Source organism: Phacochoerus africanus, chromosome 2 (assembly GCF_016906955.1).
Source record: "Phacochoerus africanus isolate WHEZ1 chromosome 2, ROS_Pafr_v1, whole genome shotgun sequence".
In the NCBI taxonomy this organism is placed as follows: domain Eukaryota; kingdom Metazoa; phylum Chordata; class Mammalia; order Artiodactyla; family Suidae; genus Phacochoerus; species Phacochoerus africanus.
Window position 1 is genome coordinate 128,150,949 of NC_062545.1, and position 27,467 is coordinate 128,178,415.

The 27,467-nt window shown below is 37.8% G+C and overlaps 1 protein-coding gene and 2 pseudogenes across 1 annotated transcript; all 3 read left to right on the forward strand.

Moving 5' to 3' along the window:
* The first annotated feature begins 200 nt into the window (after nucleotides 1-200).
* On the forward strand, nucleotides 201-27,467 carry SLC30A4 (solute carrier family 30 member 4). The gene is made up of 7 exons (XM_047766449.1): nucleotides 201-971; nucleotides 8,005-8,151; nucleotides 21,004-21,157; nucleotides 22,899-23,100; nucleotides 25,235-25,340; nucleotides 26,436-26,570; nucleotides 27,231-27,467. The coding sequence occupies exons 1-7, from the start codon at nucleotides 581-583 to the stop codon at nucleotides 27,383-27,385; spliced, it is 1,290 nt and encodes a 429-aa protein (XP_047622405.1). The 5' UTR covers nucleotides 201-580; the 3' UTR covers nucleotides 27,386-27,467.
* On the forward strand, nucleotides 23,524-24,438 carry LOC125119453 (sialomucin core protein 24-like; annotated as a pseudogene).
* Nucleotides 27,100-27,320, forward strand: LOC125121804 (uncharacterized; annotated as a pseudogene).

The following is a 27,467-nucleotide window of genomic DNA, read 5'->3' on the forward strand; positions in this document are numbered from 1 at the left end:
ACCAGGAGCCGGGCAGGCGGAGAGGGAGCGCGGCGAGCGCCCCTGCTCCGCCCCTCGCGGGCGCCCGGGCCCGGCGCGCCCCGCCTGCGTGTCCCCGTGCCGACCCCTCCCTCGCGCGCCTCGCCGGCGGCCGCTCCGGCGCACGCGCGCGGTCTAGCGCAGGGCGGGGAGAGGCGGCGGCCGCGGGCGTCCAGCGAACCTGTCAGACGCGGGGAGCCGGCCTGGAGCTGCTGGCGCCTCAGGCACGAGGACGGCCCCGGTCCCCCGCTGCCCGGGGCTGAGCTGTGCGAGCCGGCCCCGCCGAGCCGGCCCGGGGTGGGGAGATGAGCGGCGGCCCGGCGGCTGCGCCCCAGGTAGAGCGCTGCCCCCTTTCGGAGCCCCGGAGCCCCCGCCGCCCGGAGCTTCGGAACTTGTGGGCTCTGTTGGGGCGCCTTTAATTTATAACGTGTTTCGTTTCCCTCAGGATGGGGAGGGACGTATGGCAGTGCCTTCGGGAACTAGCGCTCGGGTGAGGTAGGAGCCGCCGCCGGCCGTCAGCCTGCACCGAGCCGTTTGGCGCCGCGGCTGCTCAGCCTTTGCCATGGCCGGATCCAGCGCGTGGAAGCGCCTCAAATCTCTGCTGAGGAAGGATGATGCGCCGTTGTTTTTAAATGACACCAGCGCCTTCGACTTCTCGGACGAGGTGGGGGACGAGGGGCTTTCTCGGTTTAACAAACTTCGAGTTGTGGTGGCCGACGATGGTTCTGAAACCCAGGAAAGGCCTGTTAACGGGGCGCACCCGGCCCTTCAGGCCGACGATGATTCCTTGCTGGACCAGGACTTACCTTTGACCAACAGTCAGCTGAGTTTGAAGGTGGACCCCTGTGACAACTGCAGCAAACGGAGAGAGTTGCTGAAGCAGAGAAAGGTGAAAACCAGACTGACCATTGCTGCCGTTCTTTACTTGCTTTTCATGATTGGAGAACTTGTAGGTGAGTTGTGTTGCCAACTCACTTTCCATTTATCTTGGTTGGAGAGTCTTTGTCAAGTGGTATAGTTACACCTGATTTGAGGTTTAAACTTTCTTTTCAGGAAGCTTGTTATTTATCAGGATACTGATCTGGTGATGTGAAAAGGCCACACGGTTCCAAAGTACAGATCTACCTAGGTACAACATAAACTTCCAGAGATAACTTTGACTTTTTCTTTTAGTTCTCCCAACACTGTATTATCTACTGTAAGGTTAAGGACATTATCTTCATTATAATCATGTAACTTCCTCTTTAAAAAAAAATCTGATAAAATACCAGGTTAACTGTGCAACATTTAAAATAGTAAATGATTCTAAAATTATTTGGAATCATAAACTTCTACAGTATCAAGGGACTTTACCGAACACCTGCTTCACCTTTTTTAAGGGGTCTTAAGTGGGTAATTGAAGAACTACAGCTACAGTTCCATTGTTCAGATTTTTTTCCTCTGTATTTGAATTGTGTTCTCTTACTATTTCCTTTTGTATTTATATCCAAGAAATTTGCAAAACCAAACCCTACTGACTAAGCTCAAAGTTTTTCATTGTGAAGAGGATCTGAAAGCCAGAATGGTCCCCAAGGTTTTAGGAACTTGGTTTTATTTTTCATTTTTTCATTATTCAAGTAATATATTCTTACTAAAAAATACATTCTCAGAGATTAATTACACAGTCACATTAGTGTGAGCGCTAACTTCTCTTAGTGACAATTTATAAAGTGACACTGCAGCAGGGAGATTATTCTCCTGTGTTCTCTTTTTTTTCTTTTTTCTTTTTAGGGCCACACTTGCAACATATGGAAGTTCCCAGGCTAGGGATCGAATCGGAGCTGTAGCCACTGGCCAAGCCATAGCCACAGCAACGCTGGATTCGAGCCGCGTCTTCAACCTATACCACACAGCAATGCCAGACTTTTGACCCACTAAGCAAGGCAAGGGGTGGAACCTGGGTCCTCATGGATACTAGTCAGATTGGTTTCCGCTGAGCCACGACAGGGACTCCTAGTCTCCTGTGTTCTCTTAATGATGAACCATGACAAGAACAGAGGTGTCAGTCCAGATTTAAGATGCTGGCTGGTTGGAGGTTATGTCAGGAAAATTATATGCATTTCCTATGTCATTTCCTACCACTGCTCCCCAGTGCTCACTTCAGCTATGCTGACCTTTCTCTCTATGACTCACAAAGCTCTTTTAATGCCCCTAAGGCCTTCAAACTGCTTGGTCCCTCTACCTCAGTGACTTTCAAACTTTCTTGACCTCACTATAGTAAGAAAGACACTTAACATTGTGACCCGTGTAGACATGCAGCATGCATACATATGTATGTATGTACATACACATATGTGTAAATATACAACCAAAAGTTTATTTCATACGGTGTGTTCTACTATATTTTCGATTATGATCCTAGCCCACTTAATTGATTTCATCGTCCACAAATGGGTCAGCGCCTACAGTTTGTAACACTTCTTTACATGGACTTGGCTTTTCCCAGATCTTCCCTTGGCTGACTTTTTGTCATTCATGTCTCATCTTAAAAGATACCTCCTAGAGACCTTTCCCTCTGCCTAAAGTAAACCTCTCTTGTCCCCTGTTGCTTCCCCAACTTCAGAAGTTCTCAACACCTGAGATCATCTTGTTCATAAATTCACTTGTTCTATTGAAATATAAGCTGAATTACTAGGACCTAGCAATAAATTTTTGTTTAGTTAATTAATGATTATTGTTGTAGAATTATAAATGCTTTAGCTGTAAAGACATTAAAGACAGGAGTAAAGCTGAGGCCAGATAAGGCATGGTCTCAACAGATTAAGTTCAATGACTTGCTCAAATTCACAGTTTGAATATTGAGACATCCAGACTTAGTGATTCTTGAAGTTAATATTTAATATTTGAAGTTTAAATCACATTAATCACAAGTTCCTCCTTTAAATTAATTTAGAGTTTAAACCTATAGAAATTACTAAAATATAGTTGTCCTGGCTTACCATTTTTAAATCTCTTAATGGTGAGTTTATGTTTTGTGAAAGCTACACTAAGAATTTCTTTTCAAATACTAACTTTATTTTCAAATATGAAAATCATTTGTTAAAAATATAAAGATGCTAGTACTTAAGATAGACATTACGGAGTTCCAGTCATGGCTCAGTAGTTAACGAATCCGACTAGGAACCATGAGGTTAAGGGTTTGTTCCCTGGCCTTGCTTAGTGGGTTAACAATCCGGTGTTGCCGTGAACTGTGGTGTAGGTTGCAGACGCAGCTCGGATCCCGCGTTGCTGTGGCTCTGGCATAGGCCAGTGGCTACAGCTCCGATTAGACCCCTAGCCTGGGAACCTCCATATGCCACGGGAGTGGCCCTCAAAAGGCAAAAAGACCAAAAAAAAAAAAAAGCATTAAATATATTATTCAGAATGTTACATAGATTTAAATTGTAAAACAACAGAATTGTGTCAAAGAACTTAGAAATAAAGCATCTTATGGAAGGAAGTATGGAGTAATTTTTTAAAAGGAAGAAATTTAAAGATCTCAAAGAGGAGACTTGATATGGAATCTTGGGTTTGTTCTGAGACATTAGGCAAAGTCTATTCTTTTCTTTTTTCCATTCAGCAAGTATTTTTTTTTTTTGAGTACTTACTATATGCCAAGCACTATGCTATGGTGTTCAGGATATACAGTGGAGAACAAAACTATTATGATCCCTACTATCTAAAACATTTAATCTGTGTAATGGAGGACACAGATGTTAAACAAACACATAAGTAAATTTAAAATTCAAATGGTCTTAAGTGCTATGAAGAAAATAACAAGGTACTGTGGAACATAGTAACCAGTAGGACATGGTTTATGAAGAAGCAGGTACAGTTAAACCATAAAAAAGAATACTAGGAGTTATTCAAGCAAAGGGAATGGAGGAGGATTTTTCCAAGCAAAGAGAACAGCAAGTTCAAAAGTCCTAAAATATTCAATTCGTTAAAAGGACTTAACAAGAAGGCCACTTTGGGCCAAATATAATAAGAACGAAAGAAGCAAGGAGACCAGATTAGGGTAGATAGACCATATTAAATGAGTTTAGTCTTTAACTACAATGGGGAGCCAGTAAAGGCTTTTGAGTAGAGATTGACATGATGGAATTTATCCTTTTAAAAGATTACTCTGATTCTTATAATATGGAGAATGGATCGGAGGATATAAGAATGGAAGTAAGTATACTTTTGCAGAGGTCCAGACAAGAAATGACTGGCTTGAACTAGAGTAGGTGGAGAAAAATGTGCTAATTGAGAAACATTCTAGAAGTAACAATGACAAAATTGGCTAATGGATTGAATCGAGTTGTTGAGAGGGTGGTATCAAGAATGATTCTGAAATTTCTCATCTAAGCAGCTGAGTATATGGAAATGTATGTCATTTATGAAGCAGAGAGAAAATACCGAACAGGATTTAAGCGTAGTTTCAAAGGTTGTTTTAGACATGTTAAGTATCATACATTTTTGAAATAGCCAAATAAAGATATCTAGTGAGCTGTTAAATATAAGTCTGTAGCTTAAAAGAGAGGTCAAGATGGGATACAGTATGTAATGCCATAGGAATGGAAAAAATTATCTAGAGAGCCCAAGTCTTGAGGAACTACAATTTAAGAAGTCAGTCAGAAGGCAAATAGGTATCGCAGAACTGAAGAAAGAGTATTTCAAAGTGGAATTAAATAAGCTGAAGCTGCTGAGAGGACTAATAAGATGAGAACTAAAATATCCTTTGAATTTAGTAAGTTATTGATTGCTTTAATAAACTACATTTTATTGGGAATGAAAAAGCTTAAAGAGGAATGTAAACAGACTTCCAGGTAAAGATGGCACATGAACTCATGCATCTAGCTGTACTCTCTTAAACTACATTAAAGGGTATTTTAAATATATATGTACATATATATACACACAACATACACACATATTCATATTCATATATGGAATATGTGTGTGTGTGTGTATGACCACACAGATGGGGAAAACTGGAGAGGAGACAATAGCAACAAGCTAGAAAGGAATCAAGTAAAAGAGGTAACTGACTTGAGACCCAAGAAAACCAACTCCTAAGCAATTAGTGGAAAGCCAAGAACCAATCCAGTTTATACGAATGCATCTGAAACACCTGGATAACTTATTAAAATACAAATTGCTGGACCAGAGTTTCTAATTAGGTAGGTCTGGGGTAGGGTAGGGCATGAGAATTTTCTAACAAGTTTCCAGGAGATGCTGATACTGCTGATCCTAAGGAATACAATTGAGAAGTGCACTAGAGAATCCTAAGCAGGCCCAGAATTGTTTGTACCAGGTATCCTTATAAGTGTAGGTAAAGAAGAAGGATAAAACAAGGAAAGCTCATTAAAACCTGTTTAGGAGCCAGTCGCATATAATAGTATAGTTATAAAAGAAGTATCCACAGAGATAAAATAAGATCATGAAACAAGAATAGGCTACTTTTAGGGGTTTTTTGGTTGGGGTTGTTTTTGTTTTTTTCCTTTTTTTTTTTTTAGGGCCGCACCTGTGGCATATGGAAATTCTCAGTGTAGGGGTCGGATCAGAGCTACAGCTACCAGCCTACACCACAGCCACAGCCACATGGGATGCAAGCTGCATCTGCAACCTACACCACAGTTCACAGCAATGCCGGATCCCCAACCCACTGAGGAAGGCCAGGGCTCAAACCTGCATTCTCATGGATACTAGTTGGACTCATTTCTACTGCACCACAACTGGAACTCCTAAGAACAGACTACTTGTAAAAAGAAATTCAGAGTAAAGAGTTTTTGAACAATAAAAATATTTTTAAAAAGTTCAATTCCTAACAAATTAGAAGATGAATTAAGGTAATATCTCACAGAATTAAGCAAAAAGATAAAAGATAATGGGGGAAGGCAAGGAAATTATATTGTATATTAGCTAAAATTCCAAATAATAGGAGTCTGGGGAATACAGAGAGCAGAAGGAAAGAAATTATCAACAACACAATTTAAGAGTTTTTCCCAGAACCAAAGGGTATATAGTTCCAGACAGAAAGAGTCAAGAAAAGCCCAAACTGGATGAAAATAAAGCCACACCAAGTGCATCATTGTACAATTTCAGAACACAGGAAATATGCTTATTGCCTCAGGCAGCTGCAGTGTTAAACAACTGCCTCTGATTGTTTTTGACAAACAAATATTGCAGTTTGCACCAGGGCCAAGTTCCAAGTCAACTCAAATAAAAAGAGCCTTGCAAGTATAGTCTCCCAGGGAACTACCAGACAGGTCAAATACTGACAGTTCCCTGGCAGTGGGGTTTTAAGGACCTCCAACCCCAACCTATTCTTTTCAGTGGCTGCCAAGTTGAGGTTTTCACTGTGGTTGCTGCTTATTAGTTTTTAAGGCTACCATAGAACTGAAGAAGGGGCAGTTGGTTATAATGCAAGTTAAAACACCACAGAATTAGTGAGCTTCTTAGCAAGGCTCAGCCTTTTTCTGTGAATAAATGCTATCCGTATCAGCCTTTGGTTAATTTCCAGAGTTTTGAAAAAAACTGATTTGGACAATTTCTGCCCATGTTCATGTGGCTTTTATGGAGGAGATGATTTTCAGAGGTCCTTACTCTGCTGTTTTTGCTGGTGACAACTAACACATGGCTCTTTAGATTTAGGTTAACTAAAATTAAATAAATTCAATCCCTTAGTTGCACTATCCATATTTCAAATTTATCAAAAGCCACATGTAACTAATGGCTACTCCACTGAACAGTGCAGATAGAACATTTCCATCATCTCAGTTTTACTGGACAGGGTGGCTTTGAGGTATTATCTTCATTTTATGGATGAGTAAAATGAAGCTCAAAAATGGTAAGTAACTTGCTTAGAGTCTCTGAGATTTCAAAGAATCATGTTATTAACCACCAAGCTGTATTTTCTCTCAGGGATTTCCAGCTTTTTCATGTCAGGGAAGTATAAAAAAAGCTGTTTGTATGTAGCACACTGGAGTAAATGGATATGACTACAAGATCACTAGCTCAACTTCTGCTGCTGCTCTTGGCTCTGCACACCCATCCCAGGAATAGGGAATTCAACAACTCAGCCTATTTAGGTGTCACAACATCCTGATCATGAAGTTCTGCTATACGTTGTAACAGTAATTCTCACAGTGTGGTTCTAAGACCAGATGCATCAACATCACCTGGAACCATGTTAGAAATGTAAATTCTCAAGCTGCATCCAAACCTACTGAATTAGAAATTCTGAGAATTGGGTCAAGAAATCGGTAGTTTAACAAAACTTCTGGGTAATTCAGATACACACTAAAGTTTGAATACTCTGTATTATATTATAAAAGCTTATTCAGTGAATGCTAGGAAAATTGATCATAATGGATATAAATATATATACATACACCTCCAAATATATTAAATACATTATATATATTATTATCAATATACAGGAAAATGAATACAAAAAATTGTTTATTCCTGCATTAGGAGACATTGCTATTTATTCCTAAGAGAGTCAGTTAATTTTTATCTTTTGTTTTGAACTAATGAAAACTTTATGAATTTCTTCAGTTTAATTTTACTTTCAAACCCTCCCAAACAAGTGAATACCTACATTTTATTCAGTTTTATTGTAATATTTAGATATGGTGGTTTTTAATTTTACTGTCTAATAGGAGAATTAGGTTGAATAAAAGCTGCAGTGCTAAAATGCAAAGCTTCTCTTTGTGTTAGCTCCCATTTGGTGACTCTTAACTTTTCTAAGGTCATTGACTGCTCAGAGAATGTTCCTAGAAATGGAAATTCTCACCAGAAAAAAAATATATGCATATTTAATGTTTTCATAAAATTTCAGGATAACTTGATTTAATTGCAATAGTATAGTTATTTAGTTAGAAGTTCATGTGTTGTAGAATGTTGCTTATTTTGGGTTGACTTGCTTATGTTTATCATATTAACTTATTCCTTCTTTCCTGTCACCCTTACTCTAAGGTGGCTACATTGCAAATAGCCTAGCAATCATGACAGATGCACTTCATATGTTAACTGACCTAAGTGCCATCATACTGACCCTGCTTGCTTTGTGGCTGTCTTCAAAATCACCAACCAAAAGATTCACCTTTGGATTTCATCGCTTAGGTAGGTAATTGGGTGTTTCTTTGGTTTATAAAATTCTGTAGTAAAACCACAATGAACTACAACCTTTGATTAACCAAAATCCTTCTGGTGATAGCCTGTTAAAACAAAGCAAATGAAAATAGACAGTATTTATTCAGATTCATATCTTCCAGGATACATTCAGTTCAGTCAGCTAAATGGTTTATGCATATAAAACTGTATGGTAATCATTAATTTCCAGATGTTGTCCCCTATGCCCTGAAGATGTTATCAGAAAAAAGTTTACCTTCAGTTTATTGAACCAAGCAAAACCACATGGGTTTAATTCATCAATGAGCATTAGCTTCTTTCTTTTACTTCAGGTAATCCAACCAAAACTACTGTAGCCCACATTTTAGGCACTACTACAATATGTATAACATACTGTATGGCAAACCTTCTTTGTGGCACTAACTAAATGCTAACCAAGATTCTTTGCTTGACTGAACATTTGTCATCTCCTGAGCCTTCTCCTTAGCTCATCTGTGCAGTTCCTTATAAAATCTAGCTTTAGCAAGAACCTCGCCAGGCCAATTTAACAGAACCCCCAGTCTCAGTATTTGGTGGGTTATCCTTGGGTGATGTCTCATCACTCTGGCCTGTCTTCAGGAATACTTTCCTATACCAATCTCAATCCTCACCTTTAATAAAGTCTTCTTTACCATGTTTTGACAAGTGTCATTGAATGTTTTTTCTTTAACAATGCACACGTATTTTTCTACTTCCCTATTTTGAGCAAATATTAATATTTAATTGAGAGGTTAAAATCATATATTGTTATCCATACAACTCTTCTTGCCATGTTACTGTGGGGTTTTTTAATTTTACTTATTTTTAAAATACATATAAAACAGATATCTGAATTAGTATATGAAGTGCCATGTGACCAGATGTCATTTGCTTAGAATCCAAAAATTGACATTTAGGTGGCTTCAGCAAAACCTGTCTTAAAGAACCAGAATTATCATCTTGTAATTTTCTTCTGTAGAGACACTGATACTCGGCTAATATATCAATCAGTTCCTCCCCTTCTTTGTTACTTTTTAGCCTAATCTTAACTCAACATCTAAGTCTTCTAAAATTGAGTAGCTTGTTCTCCTAGTGTAAAACTTGACATTGTACCCAAATGGCTGTATTCCAAGTAGTTATCCATGTCGTCAGTTTGGGAAGTTATCTGGTGTCCCCACTTTTTAGCACCCTTAGCTGCTGTACAAGAAAGGTAAAGCCCTGAGTGAGGTCTTTCTATTATTTGTTAAACCACTGCATAAAACATAATGCATTTGGATGTGCTGGCTGACACATCATCCATCCATATGTTTACTGATTGCCCTGAGGTTTTTAAAAGAACTTCAAAATTATTCTCAAACTTTAATTTATTTGTAGTTTAAACACCTGAAATTTAAGATTAAAACTCAAATATAGCATCACAAATGGGGATTTTTTTACCTTCAAACACTATTTGAGAGTGCATTCATTTCGTGCTATGGTTCTTAACCTCTTTTAGGTTATCATAGACCCCTTGGAATTCTAATGAAAACAGTAGAATTCTCCCCCAGAAACATTCAGTAACAGAACATAGAAAGTTCTATATATGTAAGATGGAAATTCTATTACATATTAAAGAATTACTTAGTGTTTATCTAGATAATCATAGATAATAATCACTCTGAAAAGATGAGAGAAAAGAGAACTGACTGGTCCAGTTGTATTTCTGTAAGTTTCTATGGAGAGTCAAATTTTTCCCTTTTCCTTAAAAGAACTAGTTCAAGATGGTGGACTAGAGATCAGCATTTGACTCCTATCTCTCCTGAGAGTCCATTGAAATAAAAAAAAAATACCAAAACAATAAAGAGAAGCAAATGGTTAGGTCACCAATAAACAAGAAATTTCCAGAAATTTGTCCAAGTTGTAAAGTAGGTGGGAGTGGGCTGAAGAAAGCAACAGGCCAAGAAGCCTAGAGTACACCAGGGTGGGAACTAGAAAGGCCAACAGATCTCCAAAGAAGACCCAGGGGAAAGGATGAGCAGAAGTGTAACTGGGGCTGCAACAAGATTAACTGGATGACTACAAATGGGAAACTGTTCCCACTGGTCCACTATGTCCCTACCTTACTTCCCACCCCATCTCCACTCAAGCAGCCTGCACTTTGCCCATGTAAAACATCAGATAGTTCTTCCAAAAAGAAATTAAACAAAATGTTCACATGAAGCTGAGGTTTTCGTGTGAATGTTGATGCTCCAAAATAAATCTTTTTCATACTAGAATTTGGGGTTCTGCAGCCTTATAGTTTGGTTCCCCACATACTCACACTAAAATAACATACTGGTCTTAGTCTGCCTGCCCTACACCTCTTATTACTAACAACCCCTTTTTTTATGGCCAAATCCATGGTGTATGGAAGTTCCCAGGCCAGGGGTGGAATCGAAGCCACAGCTGCATCCTACACCACATCTGCAGCAATGCTGGATCCTTAACCTACTGTATCAGGCCAGGGATTGAACCCATGGCTCTGCAGTGACCCGAGCCACTGCCGTCGGATTCTTAACCCACTCTACCACAGGAGAAACTCCTCAGTAACCACTTTAAATAGCTATGGCCTATCCTTCCAGTATTTCCTTTTCACAAAGGACAGTTTCCCTATCTTTTTACCCTAAAAGTGAATGGACACCCAGTCTTTCAGGATATGAGAAAAATCAGCAACGTAAAAATAAAACAAAAAAAGCTAACAAAAATTTTTCTACAGAAGAGAGACTTAAGAAACAGAAGAAATGTTTTAAGTTATCTTATTCATATACTCAAGTAAAAACAGTAAAATATTTTTTAAAAAGAAACATACAGAAAAAGCTTTTTTAAATTGAAATATTGTGACTAAAATCTAAATTTTAAAACTCAAATAGGAACAAAATTTCAAGTAGGGCTAGAAAACATAATCAAGAAAGTCTCCCAGAATATAAAACAAAAGTATAAAAACTAGAAGAAAAAGTTTAGAACTGTAAAAGAACTATCTGGGAGTTCCAGTAATGGCTCAGCAGTAATAAACCTGACCAGTATTCGCGACAATGCAGGTGCAATCCCTGGCCTTACTCAGTGGGTTAAGGATCCAGCATTGTGGTGTAGGTCACAGACACAGCTCAGATCCCACGTTGCTATGGCTGTGGTGTAGGCCAGCAGCTAAGGCTCTGATTCAACCCCTAGGTTGAGAACTTCCATATGCCATGAGTGTGGCCCTAAAAAGCAAAAAAAAAAAAAAAAAATTAAAAATAAAAGGAAGAGAATTATTAAGATATAAACGAGTATTTTCCAGAGCCAAGGAGGGAATCACACCCTCAGACTAGAAGGGCCTTTCTGGATCTTCTTTTTCTTCCTTGTATTCCAAAATCTTATGAGGATATATCTAGATAAAAACTTATTTCATTTATTCTGCCCTTTGAAGCAGTGGAAGAAAAACTTTTGATGGTTTGGGGAGGATCAAAAAGATATTTAGAACTGAATAAAGCCGTAAACAGAAGCAGTGGCTATACTTGTGTTCTACAAAATTCCACTGCTCCATGAATAATCTAAGTTCTGTACAGGAAGGCATGTTTACATAGGACACATTTAGATAGTGTGCTTCATATGACCTCTACTACCAAAGCTAGGAGTTTCAGGTCCTAAAGAACATTGCAAGAGGAATCCTCCCAAAAAACTTATGGTTTGTTCTCATATTGTTGAATTTTGTTTTGTTTTGATGGCAAGGGTGTTAGGATAGGAGTTGGTTTTTTCTATGTTGATTTATTTTGTAAATATGTAAAACATGTCACAAAAGTAAACAACTTTTTTTTTTAAAGAAAAGATTTACTCAGAGAAGTCTTGCTTTTGTTCTGTCCCCTCCAACGCATTCTCCCACTCCACCCCTTATTAGCAACCATTTTAATTAGTTTCTGGCCTGTCCTTCTGGCATTTCCTTTTGAAATAAACCTGACCAGTATTCAGGATATGAGAAAAATCAGCAACGTAAAAATAAAACAAAAAAAGCTAACAAAAATTTTTCTACAGAAGAGAGACTTAAGAAACAGAAGAAATGTTTTAAGTTATCTTATTCATATACTCAAGTAAAAACAGTAAAATACATGTAGATGTTCATATCCCACTCCTTGCCACCCTATCTTATGCAGAGGCAGCATCCTGGAGGTGTGTGCCTATGATGAGTGTCAAAAGGCAGTACTACCATGCCCTACAGTTACTTTCTTTTTGTTTCCTCATAGCAAGCACTTTCATACATGCCTAGTAGCATTTATCACATTTTTAGATATTTTATGAAACAATGTCTCCTTCTAGACCATGAATTAAGTAGGAACAGGAGCAGGAAATACTAAACTCTATGGGTCTGACACTAAGAAGTGCCATATAAGATAGTATTAATCAAATTGTTGCAATATTCAGGCTGAGTAAATAAGGATATGGAAACTGAAACAGTTAATCTAGTATAGCTCATGATTCTCAAATTACTTGTGTTTGGAGGAAATTAAACCAATTTCGAAACTGAGAGGAGTATTTTTGAAATTTGGGGATAAAAATATTGGGGACTTCAAAACACTTATCTGTAATTCTAAATCTGATCTGGTCATGTTCACAAACTATAAAAATGTATTTTGATCTATAACATAGCTGGGTGGTATAGCCTGGCTTATAGGTCCTTTTGACTAATTAGGAAACAAGTCAGAAGGGAATTTCTTCCTTATCTTAGTCAGGGGCTGGTCCTTTTTGTTTTGGTACTTAACCATGTTTAGAATTTTTTGGTTAAATTGTCTTTGGTTCTCATTTGAGTCAGCAGTTTAACTAGTCATGTTACCTTTGAGAGAATGATTTAATCTATGTATAGGTTTCTACTGTGAAATAAGGATGATGATACTTATATTGCAGAATTGTAAAAAAGATGTAAGTTAAGATAGGAAGGTATAAGTATCTAACACGGTGCTTGGCACAGAGTAAATTCTCAGCAAAAGTTATTTTCAGTCTTTTCTTTCCTTCTTCTACCTAGCAGTATATCATCTTAGATTTTTCATCTCTCTCAAAATGCTCCCTGCTCTAAAACTGCCTGCCTTCTCCTCTCCCCTGGAATTCTTACTCTCAGGAAGATGATTGACTCTGGTGATTAAATAACATTTTTTTTTTTAATGGCCACACTTGCAGCATATGGACGTTCCCAGGCCAGGTATCAAATCCGCACCACAGTTGCAACCTGTGCCACAGCTGCAGCAACACCAAATCCTTAACCTGCTGTGCCACAGGGGAACTTCCAAGATGTGCTTTTTAACTCAGGTCTTTGGTTATATCTGGGGCAATATAACAAAATTTGTTTTAGAAAAAAATCATTCAGTCAGGGTGAGAGAAAGGTTGTTTTAGATTTTAGGGGTAAGCCCAACTGGCTGTCCTCAGAGTAAATTCCATTCTGTTGCTACTTTCATTCATGTGAATTCACAGATTATGTAAGATCATGCAGGTTTTTCTTTTTCTTTTTTTTTTCTTTCTTTATTACATTGCAGTGAGCCACAATAGCAGCTCTTTAAATGCCTGGATTTATTTGACCGTGGCTATATCATATTATTCTGTAAGTTAATAAAACTTAGAACTTAATGAAACCACATTGTAGAAGAAACCTCACAAATCCTTAGGAGAATAGCACTATATCTCAGACAAAAAGGACATGCTATTCTAAAGAGAACACAGCCAAATCCCTAGCTTGCTTTCTCTGTGGATTACAAGTGTAATTGACTTTATTTATATGGCTTTTCTTCCAGTTTTTGGGCCGAAGAGTCTACATGGATTACATAAAGATAGTGATCGTATGAAAGGCCTGTAGTAAGCAGAGTTGTCTGTATTTGAAATAAAAGGCAAGGTTTACTTTGATAATGCAGATCCTCAGCCTAGGTTAATGGCAAAGTGACAGTGTAGGAATCTTTTGTGGTGGGGTGTCATTCTGCTAAGCAAAGACCTTGGCAGATCTGGCTAGATGATGGTTGTCCTGTGGTAGGTATATGGTTATAAAGCTAATTTTACATTATTGTTATTTTTTCTCTTATACTTACTAAAGCAGCAGAAGTATTCGGCTAAAAAAATCTCTTCCCCCATACATGCAGCAAAAAAAACCCAAAAAACAACTCCCTAGTGATTCATTTTAACAAATTCCTCCCACCCCTGACAAGAGTTATGCCTATTAGTTATATTCACATCTCAGAATTAATTCATTTCACATGAACATCTAAAGGAAAAGAATAGGTACATGCTAGAAATGGGAGTTTTTACAAGGAAGGAGCAAGACATACATGATGTGGTCAGCAGTGGATAACCAGAAGTCAGCTTTGAGAGCACTGGGCACCATGGGTGTGGGGTACAGGGAGTGGTACAAAATAGGCAGGAAATAGGAGGTGATTTTATATAGGGGACAAAAGGATCCAAAGACAGACTTTGCAGCTTTTCTCAGCATTCTGGTGGCAATAGTGGCATTCTGGTGGTAACTGAAATCCTATATGATATCTTTATCCTGAGTGCAGTAGGGGTGTCTATGGATGAGATGAAATACAAATACTAGTTTGAACGTCCTAGGCAGGTTAAGCAGGTTAAGAACCTCATGTAGTCTCCATGAGGATGTGGCTTCAATCCCTGGCCTCCCTCACTCAGTGGGTTAAGGATCCGGCATTGCCTCAAGCTGTGGCACAGGCCACATAGGCGGCTCAGATTTGGCATTGCTGTGGCTGTGGCATAGGCCAGCATCTGCAGCTCTGATTAGACCTCTAGCCTGGAAACTTCCATATGCCTCAGGTGCGGCTGTTAAAACAAACAAACAAACAAAAAAACCCCACTGATTTTCCGCTTTTCCTTTTTTTTCCTTCCTCTGCTATTAGAAGAATGTAGAAAGGAAAAGTAGCATACAAGGAAATGGAAGAGAGAATATATCTCCCCTCTCCTTCTCTATTCATTTTTACAGACCTCTGAAACCTGAACTTCAGATATTTGTTCTGTAAGTTCTGAAAGACAAGTGTTAGATAATTTAAGGGAAATATACATTATCAATATCACTAGAAAGACAAGTGTTATATAATTTAAGGGAAATATACATTATGACATCACAGCATTAGGAAAGATAACAATTATGACAGGCCATACATCTAGGCAGCACTCATAAAAAAGCACATATGCTTGAGTTGAGTGTGGTTTACATTGTTGAAGCAGACTGTTACTCATTCACTGAATAGGTGTTCAATAGTTACCTGTTGAAAGAATGAGTAATAATATAGGGCAGAGAGACAGGCAGTAAAAATGTGCACAAGTGTACATATGATGTAACACAATCATAAATTATATTAAATGCTATGAAGACAAAGAATAAGGCAGCTATGATGGAGAATAAAAGGGTGTCAGAGAAGGACTCAATATTTTTCACATACACCTTGAAAACCTCTAGTTTTGGCAGTTTATAGATGTGTTAAAATGTGCAATGAATATTTTCATATTTTATAGTGCTGTCAAAACTTGATAATCATCTGTATTTTCTCCCATTTAATTTTTGCTCTAAGTGTTTATTAGCCATTCAAATAAAAACTATTCTCCAAATTCAAAACTCAGGGTATATGTTGGTCTTTATTGGCCCATTGACCATAAACATTCGTTTATATTTCAGCTGAATGAAAAGACTCAGTAATGTTAAAACAAAAAATACATATTCATTCATCTTACTCTATCCTCCAATGCTACTGTTCAGCCAGGTGGAGAGAGAGAATTATTTATGTGTAGAATAAAGTAGCAAAATATGTTAGACTATAATAATAGGTTTTTTCGAATTTTCATGGAGTTCCCATCATGGCTCAGTGGCTAACGAATCTGACTAGGAACGATGAGGTTGCGGGTTCGATCCCTGGCCTTGCCCAGTGGGCTAAGGATCCAGCGTTGCTGTGAGCTGTGGTGTAGGTCGCAAAAGCAGCTCCGATCTGGCATGGCTGTGGCTGTGGCTGTGGCGTAGGCTGGCAGCTACAGCTCCGATTCATCCCCTAGCCTGGGAACCTCCATGTGCCACGGGAGCAGCCCTAGAAAAGGAAAAAAGACCAAAAAAAAAAAAAAAGAATTTTCATAAAAACCTCTCTCAAGAGTTTTTCATTTATGCTAAATTTCCATTTAGTCAAAAGTTTAACTAAAGCAAATAGAACAGCAACTTGCACAGAAGTCTAGCATTTCAATTGTGAAAGTTGCTTGGTCTCCTTTAGAAAATGAAAAATCTACATGTTGTGCACTCCTTTTGCCCTGAAAAACTTTATTGTATATTATGTGACCAGATACCAACACAGGGTAGCAGGGCAAGAATGAGATGATTGGAGCAAGTTATAATTTAGTTGCTGATTGAAAGTTTCCTTCTCTCTTAAATGGGGAAAAAATCTTGGGTATATTTATCTACATTCCATCATATTTAAAATACTGTGAAAAAAAATTTAAACATTGATTAGTTCTATTCATGATATTTCATCAAAGTTTTATTTATTCGCAATGAAAGAGCTTTTTGTTCATTTTATTAGAATGATCATAGGACTACTATAAGGATTATTAGCTATATGGTAATACTGTGCCTTATACTTCTCAATTATAAATCTCAGCCCTAAAAATCTACTTAAGTTTTGGGGTTTTTTGGTTTTTTTTTTTTTTTTTTTGCAATTATCAGCATTATGTTTAGAAGACATTTTGACAGGTGATTAGAATTAAAAAAATGAGATGAGGAGTTCCCGTCGTGGCGCAGTGGTTAACGAATCCGACTAGGAACCATGAGGTTGCGGGTTCGATCCCTGCCCTTGCTCAGTGGGTTAACGATTCGGCGTTGCCGTGAGCTGTGGTGTAGGTTGCAGAAGCGGCTTGGATCCCGCGTTGCTGTGGCTCTGGCGTAGGCCGGTGGCTACAGCTCCGATTCAACCCCTAGCCTGGGAACCTCCATATGCCGCAGGAGCGGCCCAAGAACAACAACAACAACAACAAAAAGACAAAAGACAAAAAAATGAGATGAATGTCTTTGCTTTCACCAAGGAAAGTAGAAATGAGGCATATTCCTTTTAATTGCTGAATAAGGTATATCTTTGATAGTATCCTAATATGTCATTTTGAGAATGTCTCGGATTTCATTACTGTTTACTATGGTCAGGCACTAGGATTCATTGTGCTACTCATGTGGATAGAAACTGTCACGGAAAACTTTTCAGCAGCAGAACCCTCGGGCCTTCTCAGGGTAAAAATCCTCCTTATCAAGAATTTTGTTTATGCTTTAGTTTGACTTTCATTTTACTTTATTTTGAATGTGGTTCTGCCTTATCTGAGACCTTATTGGAGAGTTCACAGAAAGGTGGTTTTCAGTATCAAGGAAAATTATGACTGGGAGGTGGGCATTGCCAAATTTAGCTTGCACTCGCTTTCTCATACAGGATGCAATATGTCTAAAATATTGCATGGTCATACTTATACTGAGAAATTATTTGTTGTTAATCTGAAATGCAAATTTAACTGGGCATCCAGTATTTTATCTGGCAGACCTACCAGGATAACAATATAACTTATCATCCAAACCAGGACACTTTTGAGAACGAAATGAGACATAAATTGAGACTATCTGGGAAAACTAGAAAGTACAGTCAACCTAATTACAGGGAATTTTGAAAGAATTTTTTAATTATTGGTTTTAGATTTTCATAAGCAATGACATCTCAATGTCATTAAGTTGCATAGCTGTTACTCTTTATAAAGTGTATTGCTTTATAATTTCATATTTAAAATTTGATTAAGGCACCTTTAAAACTATTGCTAGCTAGCTTCAGCCTTGACGATTAAGCCTTGATGATTAAAATTTTTTTTTAGGAGTTCCCTTCGTGGCGCAGCAGAAACAAATCCGACTAGGAACCATGAGGTTGAGGGTTCAATCCCTGGCCTCGCTCAGTGGGTTAAGGATCCGGCATTGCCGTGAGCTGTGGTGTAGGTCATAGACATGGCTCAGATCTGGTGTTGCTGTGCTGTTGCTGTGGTATAGGCCAGCAGCTGTAGCTCCAATTAGACCCCTAGCCCGGGAACCTCCGTATGCCGCGGGTGTGGCCCTACAAAGACAAAAAAAAAATTATTTTTTAACAGTTTGAGAAGGATTGATATTTTTTAAACATCAATATTAAAGAGAATTAAATTTTTCTTCATGAGTAAAATGAAGAGTCTATCATTAGTATATGAGATTTTCCAGTTCAAAAATTTTTAATTTATGTATTTATTTATATGTGTGTATTTTGCCATCAGTGGTTATAACTTAAGACAAAACCATGTGTTTTTGGTTTATATTTGGCTTAATTCTTCTCTTTTAACCTCTTCCTATTTTGGGGGATTTGGTTAATAATCTATTGTTCACATTTAGCTTAACTTTCTTTAATTATATATATATATATATATATATATATATATATATATATATAGCCATTTATCTTCCCTTGCTCAGCCTAACTTCATTCTACAGATTCATCCATAGCTATGTGAGTATATGCAACATGTCAGTCTTTCTGGTGAGTGCTACAGTAAACATGGTGTAGAATCTAATGTGGTCATACTCCCAAGGGGCTTAAGAGTCTGGACTTTGTGTATTTCAGTTTCTTTTTCCTCTGTTTTCTTCAGTCCTATGTCTCCTTCAAAGTATGATAATTAGTATGTCAGGAATAGATGAATCATGGTTTTGAATAGTAGTTGTGTTTTTTGGTCTTATTCTAACATTTATTTTGTTGATGTTCAGAATTTTATTAGAGTTTTGGCTACATTAACATCTTTAGGAAACAGCTTATTTCTGCTAGATGATTTTTCTGTTATAATTTATGAGCTGGAATAAAAATGTATCAAAGTCCAATATACTTGAATTGCCCCAACCTTTGAGCAATAAGTTGACCCAGATAACAATTTCCCAGACTGTTTTAACTTTTAACACTTAAAGCTTTAATATCTAGTTTCTTTAAAGAAAAAAAATTATCTATTTTCTTGCTGTTATTGTTTTGAGTGTCAATACTAGTTTTATATAATAATGTTAATTATTTTAAAATATACTTTACATTGCCCTATTTCTGTTATTTTGAAAAGATATAAAATTATTCTACTTTATGCTTGCAAAGTAGAAAATTCACAGGGTGTAAAAGAATATATAGTGCAAAGTCATTCCTGTGTCCTAGCCACCCATTCTCCTAATAATCAGTTTTTATCAGTATTTTGTATATTCTTCCAGAGTTTGCATGTATAGACCATTATATATTCTCTTACTTCTTATCTCATAAATGCTAATATACCATGTATATTGTTGCGTGCTTTTCTTTTTTCACATAACACTGTATTTTGGAGATTATTCCATATCATTAACATAAAGAGCCTAATTTTTTATAGCTGCATGGTATTCCATGTTACAAGGCCCCTACTAATCACTTCAGTTGTTTTCAGTTGTTGTATATACAATGCTTGAGGAATAGCTTCAGAACATACCGCATTTTGTAAATATGCAACTTAATTGGCATGAGTGTGTATATCATTCCTGGAAGAAAAATTTCTGAGTCGAAGTGCATTCATGAATACTTACATGCCTTAAAAAGAATGTGTTTTTCTTTATTCTAAAGGTAAATGAGTTTATAATAAAAACTTAAAACTTTTCAAATATTACCAAAAAGAATAAAGTGAAAAATAAATTTCCTAAACTCTTAGTCTCACTTCCCAGGTGTGACACTTTCTTATCTGTCTTTCTTGTGATTAGATTATCAATATGCCTGATTGTTTTTCCTCTTTTAAAAAAATATAAATGACTATATGATATCGCATTATAAGCGCATACCATAATTTAGCCATTAAGTTCCTCATTGGTAGACATTTAGGATGTCTCCAGATCTTTTTTTTTTCTTTGCTTTTCAGGGCCACACCCACAGCACATGGAATTTCCCAGGCTAGGGGTCGAATTCGAATTATAGCTGCCAACCATAGCCACAGCCATGCCAGATCCAAGCCACATCTGTGACCTACACCACAGCTCGTGGCAGTGCCAGATCCTTAACCCACTGAGCAAGGCCAGGAATTGAACCTGCATCCTCATGGATCCTAGTCAGGTTCGTTACCACTGAGCCAGGATGGGCACTCCTCCAGATCTTTTTGGATACCTATAGACAGAGCTACAATGAAAAACCTTATAGATGTCTTTGCATTCATATGGATGTGTTTCTATTGGATTGATTCCTAGAATTAAGGAATATATGCATTTTAAATTTTTATTAATTTTACAAACTGCTCTCCAAAAATATAGCCTATTTGATACTTCCACCAGTATATCCTTGCTAACTCTGGCTGTTATCAAACTTTTTAATCTTTGCCAATTTAGTAAGGGGCAAGAGAATTCTTATTTGAATTTCTTGTATTATGGTTGATTTCCATAAATTGGTCCTTTCTGCATATTTTCTTTGTATTAGTGTCCTCTACCCATTGTTCACTTTTTTATTGATTTGTACACTTAAAAATTAGTCTGTGGTCATTCAGGTATGCTACAAATTTTTTTCCTTAGTTTTTCAGTTTTTTTTTTTAACCATGTGTATGGTCTGGAAATATATATAATTTGACCCTAAAGACATAAGGAGAAGGTAGGCAGTGGTGGGGTGAAAGATCCAAATCAAACTACTGAACACTTTTCAAATAAGAAAAATAACATGACAAAAATAACATAGCACTTTATCTCCTTAGAGGAAAGAAGATATAAATAAGAAATTGTACAGTATTTAGTATGTATGAAATAACCATGCTACAAATATTATTTTTTTATATTTTTCCCTCCAGAGGTCTTGTCAGCTATGATTAGTGTGCTATTGGTGTATATACTTATGGGATTCCTCCTATATGAAGCTGTCCAAAGAACTATCCATATGAAATATGAAATAAATGGAGATATAATGCTCATTACCGCAGCTGTTGGAGTTGCAGTTAATGTGATGTAAGCTCTATTTTTTAAAAAAAAATGTTTTTAATGGGCTTTATAATTTTAACAGGAGATTTAGATTCATAGCTAAGCTAAGCGGAAGATATAGAGATTTCCTGTACATACCCTACCCCCACACATGCATAGCCTTTCCATTGTCAACATCCCTCACCAGAGTGGCACAGTTATTACAGATGATGGGCCTACACTGACACAAATTACTGCAGAGTCCATAGTTCACATTAGGGTTCACTCATGGTGTTAAATTCATTCTATGAATTTGGACAAATTTATAATGGCATGTATCTACCACTATAGTTATCATACGTTCTACATTGTTTTCACATTAATATTTTCAAGTACTGTAACCTTAGAGACTATTATATATGCACTCAGTAGTGTGCAATGATATTTTAATATATTTTAAAGTTATCAATATATTAATTTTTCTTCTAAATGCTAATAAAACACTATTGGAATTATGGATTTCTCGTGAGTTTACTCAGGTAGATTAAAGTTTGGCTAACAGTCAGGAATTTAAGTGGACAAAGTTTTTTTAAAACTTTTATAATATTTTTGTTTTAATAAGGTTTTTTTTGTTTATTTTTTTCTTTTTAGGGCCATAATCACAGCATATGGAAGTTCCCAGGCAAGGGGTTGAATCAGAGCTACATCTGCAAGCCTATGCCACAGCCACAGCAATGCCAGATCTGAGCCGCATCTGCAACCTACGCTGCAGCTTGCAGCAACGCCAGATCCCAACCCACTGAGCGAGGCCAGGGATCAAACCTACATCCTCATGGATACTAGCTGAGTTCGTTACCAATGAGGCACACTGGAAACTCCCAAAAAGATTTTTTTTTTAACTATCAACTTTTTTCCTAAAAATTACAAAATCTTTAACTTACATACTTAATCATTTGGACCAGGTGTCAGTAAACTTCAGTAAAGACCCAGAAAGTAAATCTTTCAGGCTTTGAGAGCCGTACAGTCTGTTTTGGAACTATTCAACTCTGCTGTTACAGAACAAAAGCACCCATATTCACTAAGTAAACAAATGAGCATCACTGTGTTCTAGTAAAACTATTTACCAAAAAAACCCTACCTTTATACATAAAAACAGGCAGTGAGCCAGATGTGGTCTACAGACCATGGTTTGCCAACTCCTTCGCAGGTGGCTTCTGTTAATACTTAGAATAAAATCAGAAGTTCTTACTGGAGCCTTCTTGTTATGATCCTGTGTACCTTCCTCCCCATCTCCTACCACTCTTGCTCACCTTAGCCACCTGGGTCTTGCCTTTTTCAGCACATAAAACACAATGTCATTTTAGGGCCTTTGCCCTGATATTCCTTCTTCCTAGAACACTCTTCCACCAGCACTTGCTGCCTCACTTCATTCAAGTCTCTACTCCGGTGGAATCTTAGGCCGTTTCTGATCACTTGCCATCACCCTCCATCCCCTTGCAATGCTTTGCTTTTCTTCAAAGCACCTGAATAGCCCGCCAATACATTATGTATTTATTTGTTAATTCTCTGCCCTCTCTACTAGAACATTAAGTTCCACAGGGATAGGGATATGTCTATCTTGGCCACTGTTTTGACCCCAATACCTAGAACAATACCTGATACATAATAGCCACTCAAATATTTATTAAATGAATGAGTTCCACATTGCCTCATTAGTGTCTGATTGGTTACAAATATTTTTATCAATAATACTAGGAAAAATAATCATCTTTTCTTTTATTTTTAACAGAATGGGGTTTCTGTTGAACCAGTCTGGGCATCATCACGCCCATTCCCACTCCCTGCCTTCAAATTCTCCCACCACAGGTTCTAGATGTGGACACAGCCATGGGCAGGATAGCCTGGCAGTGAGAGCTGCATTTGTACATGCCTTGGGGGATTTGGTACAGAGTGTTGGTGTGCTGATAGCTGCATACATCATACGATTCAAGGTAATATGCTTGCTAATTTTTCTATTTTAAAATATATATTTAGGGGTTCCTGTTGTGGCGCAGCAGAAACGAATCTGACTAGGAACCATGAGGATGGGGATGGATCCCTGGCGTCACTCAGTGGGTTAAGGATCCAGCACTGCCCTGAGCTGTAGTGTAGGTCGCAGACATGCCTGAGATCTGGCCTGTGGCTTAGGCCAGCAGCTGTAGCTCAGATTGGACCCCTAGCCTGGAAACCTCCATATGCCGCGCGGGTGCGGCCCTAAAAAGACAAAATACGTGTGTGTATAACTTAAACATTAAAACTAAAGGTTTCATCAGTATACTAGACACCAATCCCAGTCCTGTTCATTTTGCATCACAAGCATACTTGAACTATCAGTGTAGTTCTTTTATCAGTACCAAACACGATAATCACCTCATGAGGTAATCACCTCATGGCTTTGGCGGTGCCTTCACTAAAGAACTCAGTTTTAAACCTTGTCACGCGGAGCAAAATCTCTAAAGCGGTGCACCGAAGAGGGCAGAGGGACTGCCCGCTGCTCTGAGCACCTCACCTTTCACGTGGAGGACGTGATGTCGGGGCTCTTCCCCCAGCTGCTTTGGACCGCAGGTTGCCTGGCCGAGCTCAGCGTGCTGACGGAGGAGGCAGCGAACATCACCGTCCTTACTCAGAACACGACTACACTCTCGCCTTCCCCGCCCACCACCCAGACAACCTCGGTGCCATCGCCGACGCTCACCACTCCAGCACCAGAAATCTGTGAAAACTGCCAACAGCTGCATTTCCTGTTTTGATGCTAATAATACCTGCTTTGGGATAGAATGTAAAGGTAAAAGCTACTGTTCAGACAATTCAACAGTTAGTGATTGCCAGATGGTGAACGGCAGACTTCTGTTCTGGGCCCACTGCCACACAGTTGCCAACCAGTTATACAGCTAAACCCACAACTCTGCCTTCCCCTTTTTCGGCCTCCACCACAGCTACTACATCAGGTACAACTAATACCACCTTAACTCCGACTACCCAACCTATCCGGAAGTCTACCTTTGACGCACCCAGTTTCGTTGGAGGAATTGTCCTTGTCTTGGGTGTGCAGGCTGTAATTTTCTTCCTCTATAAATTCTGCAAATCTAAAGAACAAAACTACCACACTCTGTAAACAGACCTGCTAAATTAACAAGGACTGGCATGTAACTCACTGAAACCAAAATATCTTTCAAGATGTCCCACATGGAAGACGCTATTCTAGGATCTTTAAATTTTCAAAGGATGCATATACGAGCATCACCCTTGAAGAAAAATCAGTTAAATCATTTTGCTCAACGGGAATATTTAAAATACTCTGCATGAATCCTTGTGGTTTGTCTTCTTTTACTTTAAATGGCTGCTGCTGTGGGATTTTGTTCTCTCTTCTTGACATGCCAAATGAAACTCTCTAAGCAATGGAAAACATTGTCCTGTGCAGACAACCTTATGACTCTTGGGCAGTTTAACTGTAGTCATTTTGAAGCCTGAGTGCTGCATTATTTTCAGTCTAACTCAGGATGTAGTTTAGTGACCAGAATTTTGAGAAGAATGTGCCAAATGAGCATCAATCAGGTGGATTTTTGGCTGTTATTTCAAAAGTGGAATAAATTTATAAATTTAGTATCCTTAGGGAAAAAAAGCCTTGTCACACAACTGCTAGGTTCTGGAATGTGCACTGGAGTGGAAATTCAGAGGTGTGAGTTCTAGTCTTGGCTCTGCTTTAATACTTTGACCTTGAGCAAGTTCCTCAACTCTAAACTTGAGTTTCCTCCTCTTTACCTTGAGGGGCTTAGACCAGATAGATGGCTACTAAAGCTCCTTCCAGCTCCGATAGTTTATGGTTCTGGGTGGAAGATTGAGAGAAGGCACAGAGGTAAACAGTGAAACAAATGACTAAACTTCTGGAAATAGGTGTCATGAAGAAAGGTATATAAATACTCTAGGAAAGAGTGAAGACATTTCTACAATTGGCAGTATCCAAGTTTTAAAGATACCCTCCAGGCCTGCTAAAGAACAGGGAACAGAGTATTCCTTGCTTTGCTCTATAGACTGTTTTATGTCTTTCTGTATTTAGTCACATAATTTTGATCTGTCACCTTTCAGCCAGAATACAAGATTGCTGATCCCATCTGTACATATGTGTTTTCATTACTTGTGGCTTTTACAACGTTTCGAATCATATGGGACACAGTGGTTATAATACTAGAAGGTAAGAGCTCACTAATATCCCCATCATGGGTTTATTATTTCCCTAAATCGGATTGGGGTTGGAGGGTGTGGTCCAGGATAGGAGCCATGCATTTCCTTTCTTTTTACTGATACTTATTGGTCTATAATAACACCATCTTAATGTATAGAACATATGAGTGGATGCACTCTCCCAGCTCGTACACATTTGATCCTTATAATAGCCAAGAAAAGTAGGCAAGGCAGATATTAATATCCCCACTTACCAACAAGAAAATTGAGGTTTAGCTGGGTAACATAATGTCAGGTCATGCTGCTAGTAAACTGTGGACCTAGGACAAGAATTGGAGTCTTTTAATTCTTAATGCGGTTATCTTTAGTAATTTATTTAAGTCTGTAATTCCCCTGTAACTTGATCTTCTATTTTCAACTTCCCTGCTTACTGATATGAAGTATAAGAATATAAGCTCTCAACAGTAGGTTTATCATCATTCGATGATCCTTTTTCTTTGTCTATCCTAGCTTTTATTTTTTAGATGAAATATTCTGGTTTGATTGACTTTCCATTTTATTGAGAATGAACATTTTTAAATATTTATTAACCTCTTAGCAGGTGCATATATCCTTCTATTTGCAAGCATAGTTTATCCTAAAAGTTTTAATATATTTTAAAGTGTACATTTAAACTGAATTTGGTAGAGCCATTTGGTTTCTTTTTTTAAAATGTCCTATTAATAACTGGAATCTAATATCCAGCACAAATGAACATCTCCTCAGAAAAGAAAATCATGGACTTGGAGAAGAGACTTGTGGCTGCCTGATGGGAGGGGGAAGGAGTGGGAGGGATCAGGAGCTTGGGCTTATCAGACACAACTTAGAATATATTTACAAGGAGATCCTGCTGAATAGCATTGAGAACTTTGTCTAGATACTCATGTTGCAACAGAAGAAAGGCTGGGGGAAAAATGTAATTGTAATGTATACATGTAGGGATAACCTGACCCCCTTGCTGTACAGTGGGAAAAAAAAATAATAAATAAATAAATAAATGTCCTATTAGTAATGTATAACTTTTCTCGAAAATAACCTTTATTTATAAATGATACATTCTGAATAGGTGTACCAAGCCATTTGAATGTAGACTATATCAAAGAAGCTTTGATGAAAATAGAAGATGTATATTCAGTGGAAGATTTAAATATCTGGTCTCTCACTTCAGGAAAACCTACTGCCATAGTACACATACAGCTAAGTATGTTGCTGATGGTAAATGCTGGGGTTGGTGGACTTTTATCTTTGGAATTAAACGTCTGTGCTTATGATTAAATAGGAAGACTTTTGTACTGAAAAGATTCATTTTTAAGGGAAGGGTGAGGCTCTTCAAAAGTTGAGTTGCAGGTCAGTATATTGATTGCAGAGCAATTATTTTTGACTTCTTTGAGATTATTACAAATTGGTTTTTTTGCCTTCTTCTGAAAGGCATTAAGTATATTTATCATGTTTTTTTCTATAGAAGAAAATCTAGACTCTATGATTTTATTTCTTTAAATCATTTCACAGATTGATGCTTTTTATCTTATCAAAATAATACTTGCATATGATTTATTTTAAAAAGTATGAAAGACGAGAGACTTACAATTGGTCTAGTATTCTTTCTCTACCTGAGTGTGGACTGGAGATATTGGAATAATGAGAAGTCATTCTTGCTTTGTAAACTGAAATATTTCTCTAATTGAATGGCTTCAAGAGGGTAAACATCAAACATACAAAAATATGTTCACATCGCTTCTTAGCCTTTTGGCGAAGATCAAGTGTAAACTGTTCACAGCATAGTAAGGCTGTTTTTGCCCTTTGTCTTGTTCACTAAGACGTAGCTGTGTCAGTGAATAATAACATTTTCTTGATATTGCAGTTCCTGGAAGTTCATCTAAATGGGAGGAAGTACAGTCCAAAGCGAAGCATTTATTATTGAACACATTTGGCATGTATAAATGTACTATTCAGCTTCAGAGTTACAGACAAGAAGTGGACAGAACTTGTGCAAACTGTCAGATTTCCAGTCCCTAACTATACATGTTTGGGGGCCTACTGCCTTATTTACCCTGCAGTCACAGGCGCAAGAGCAATAAATGCACACCTAAATGAGAAA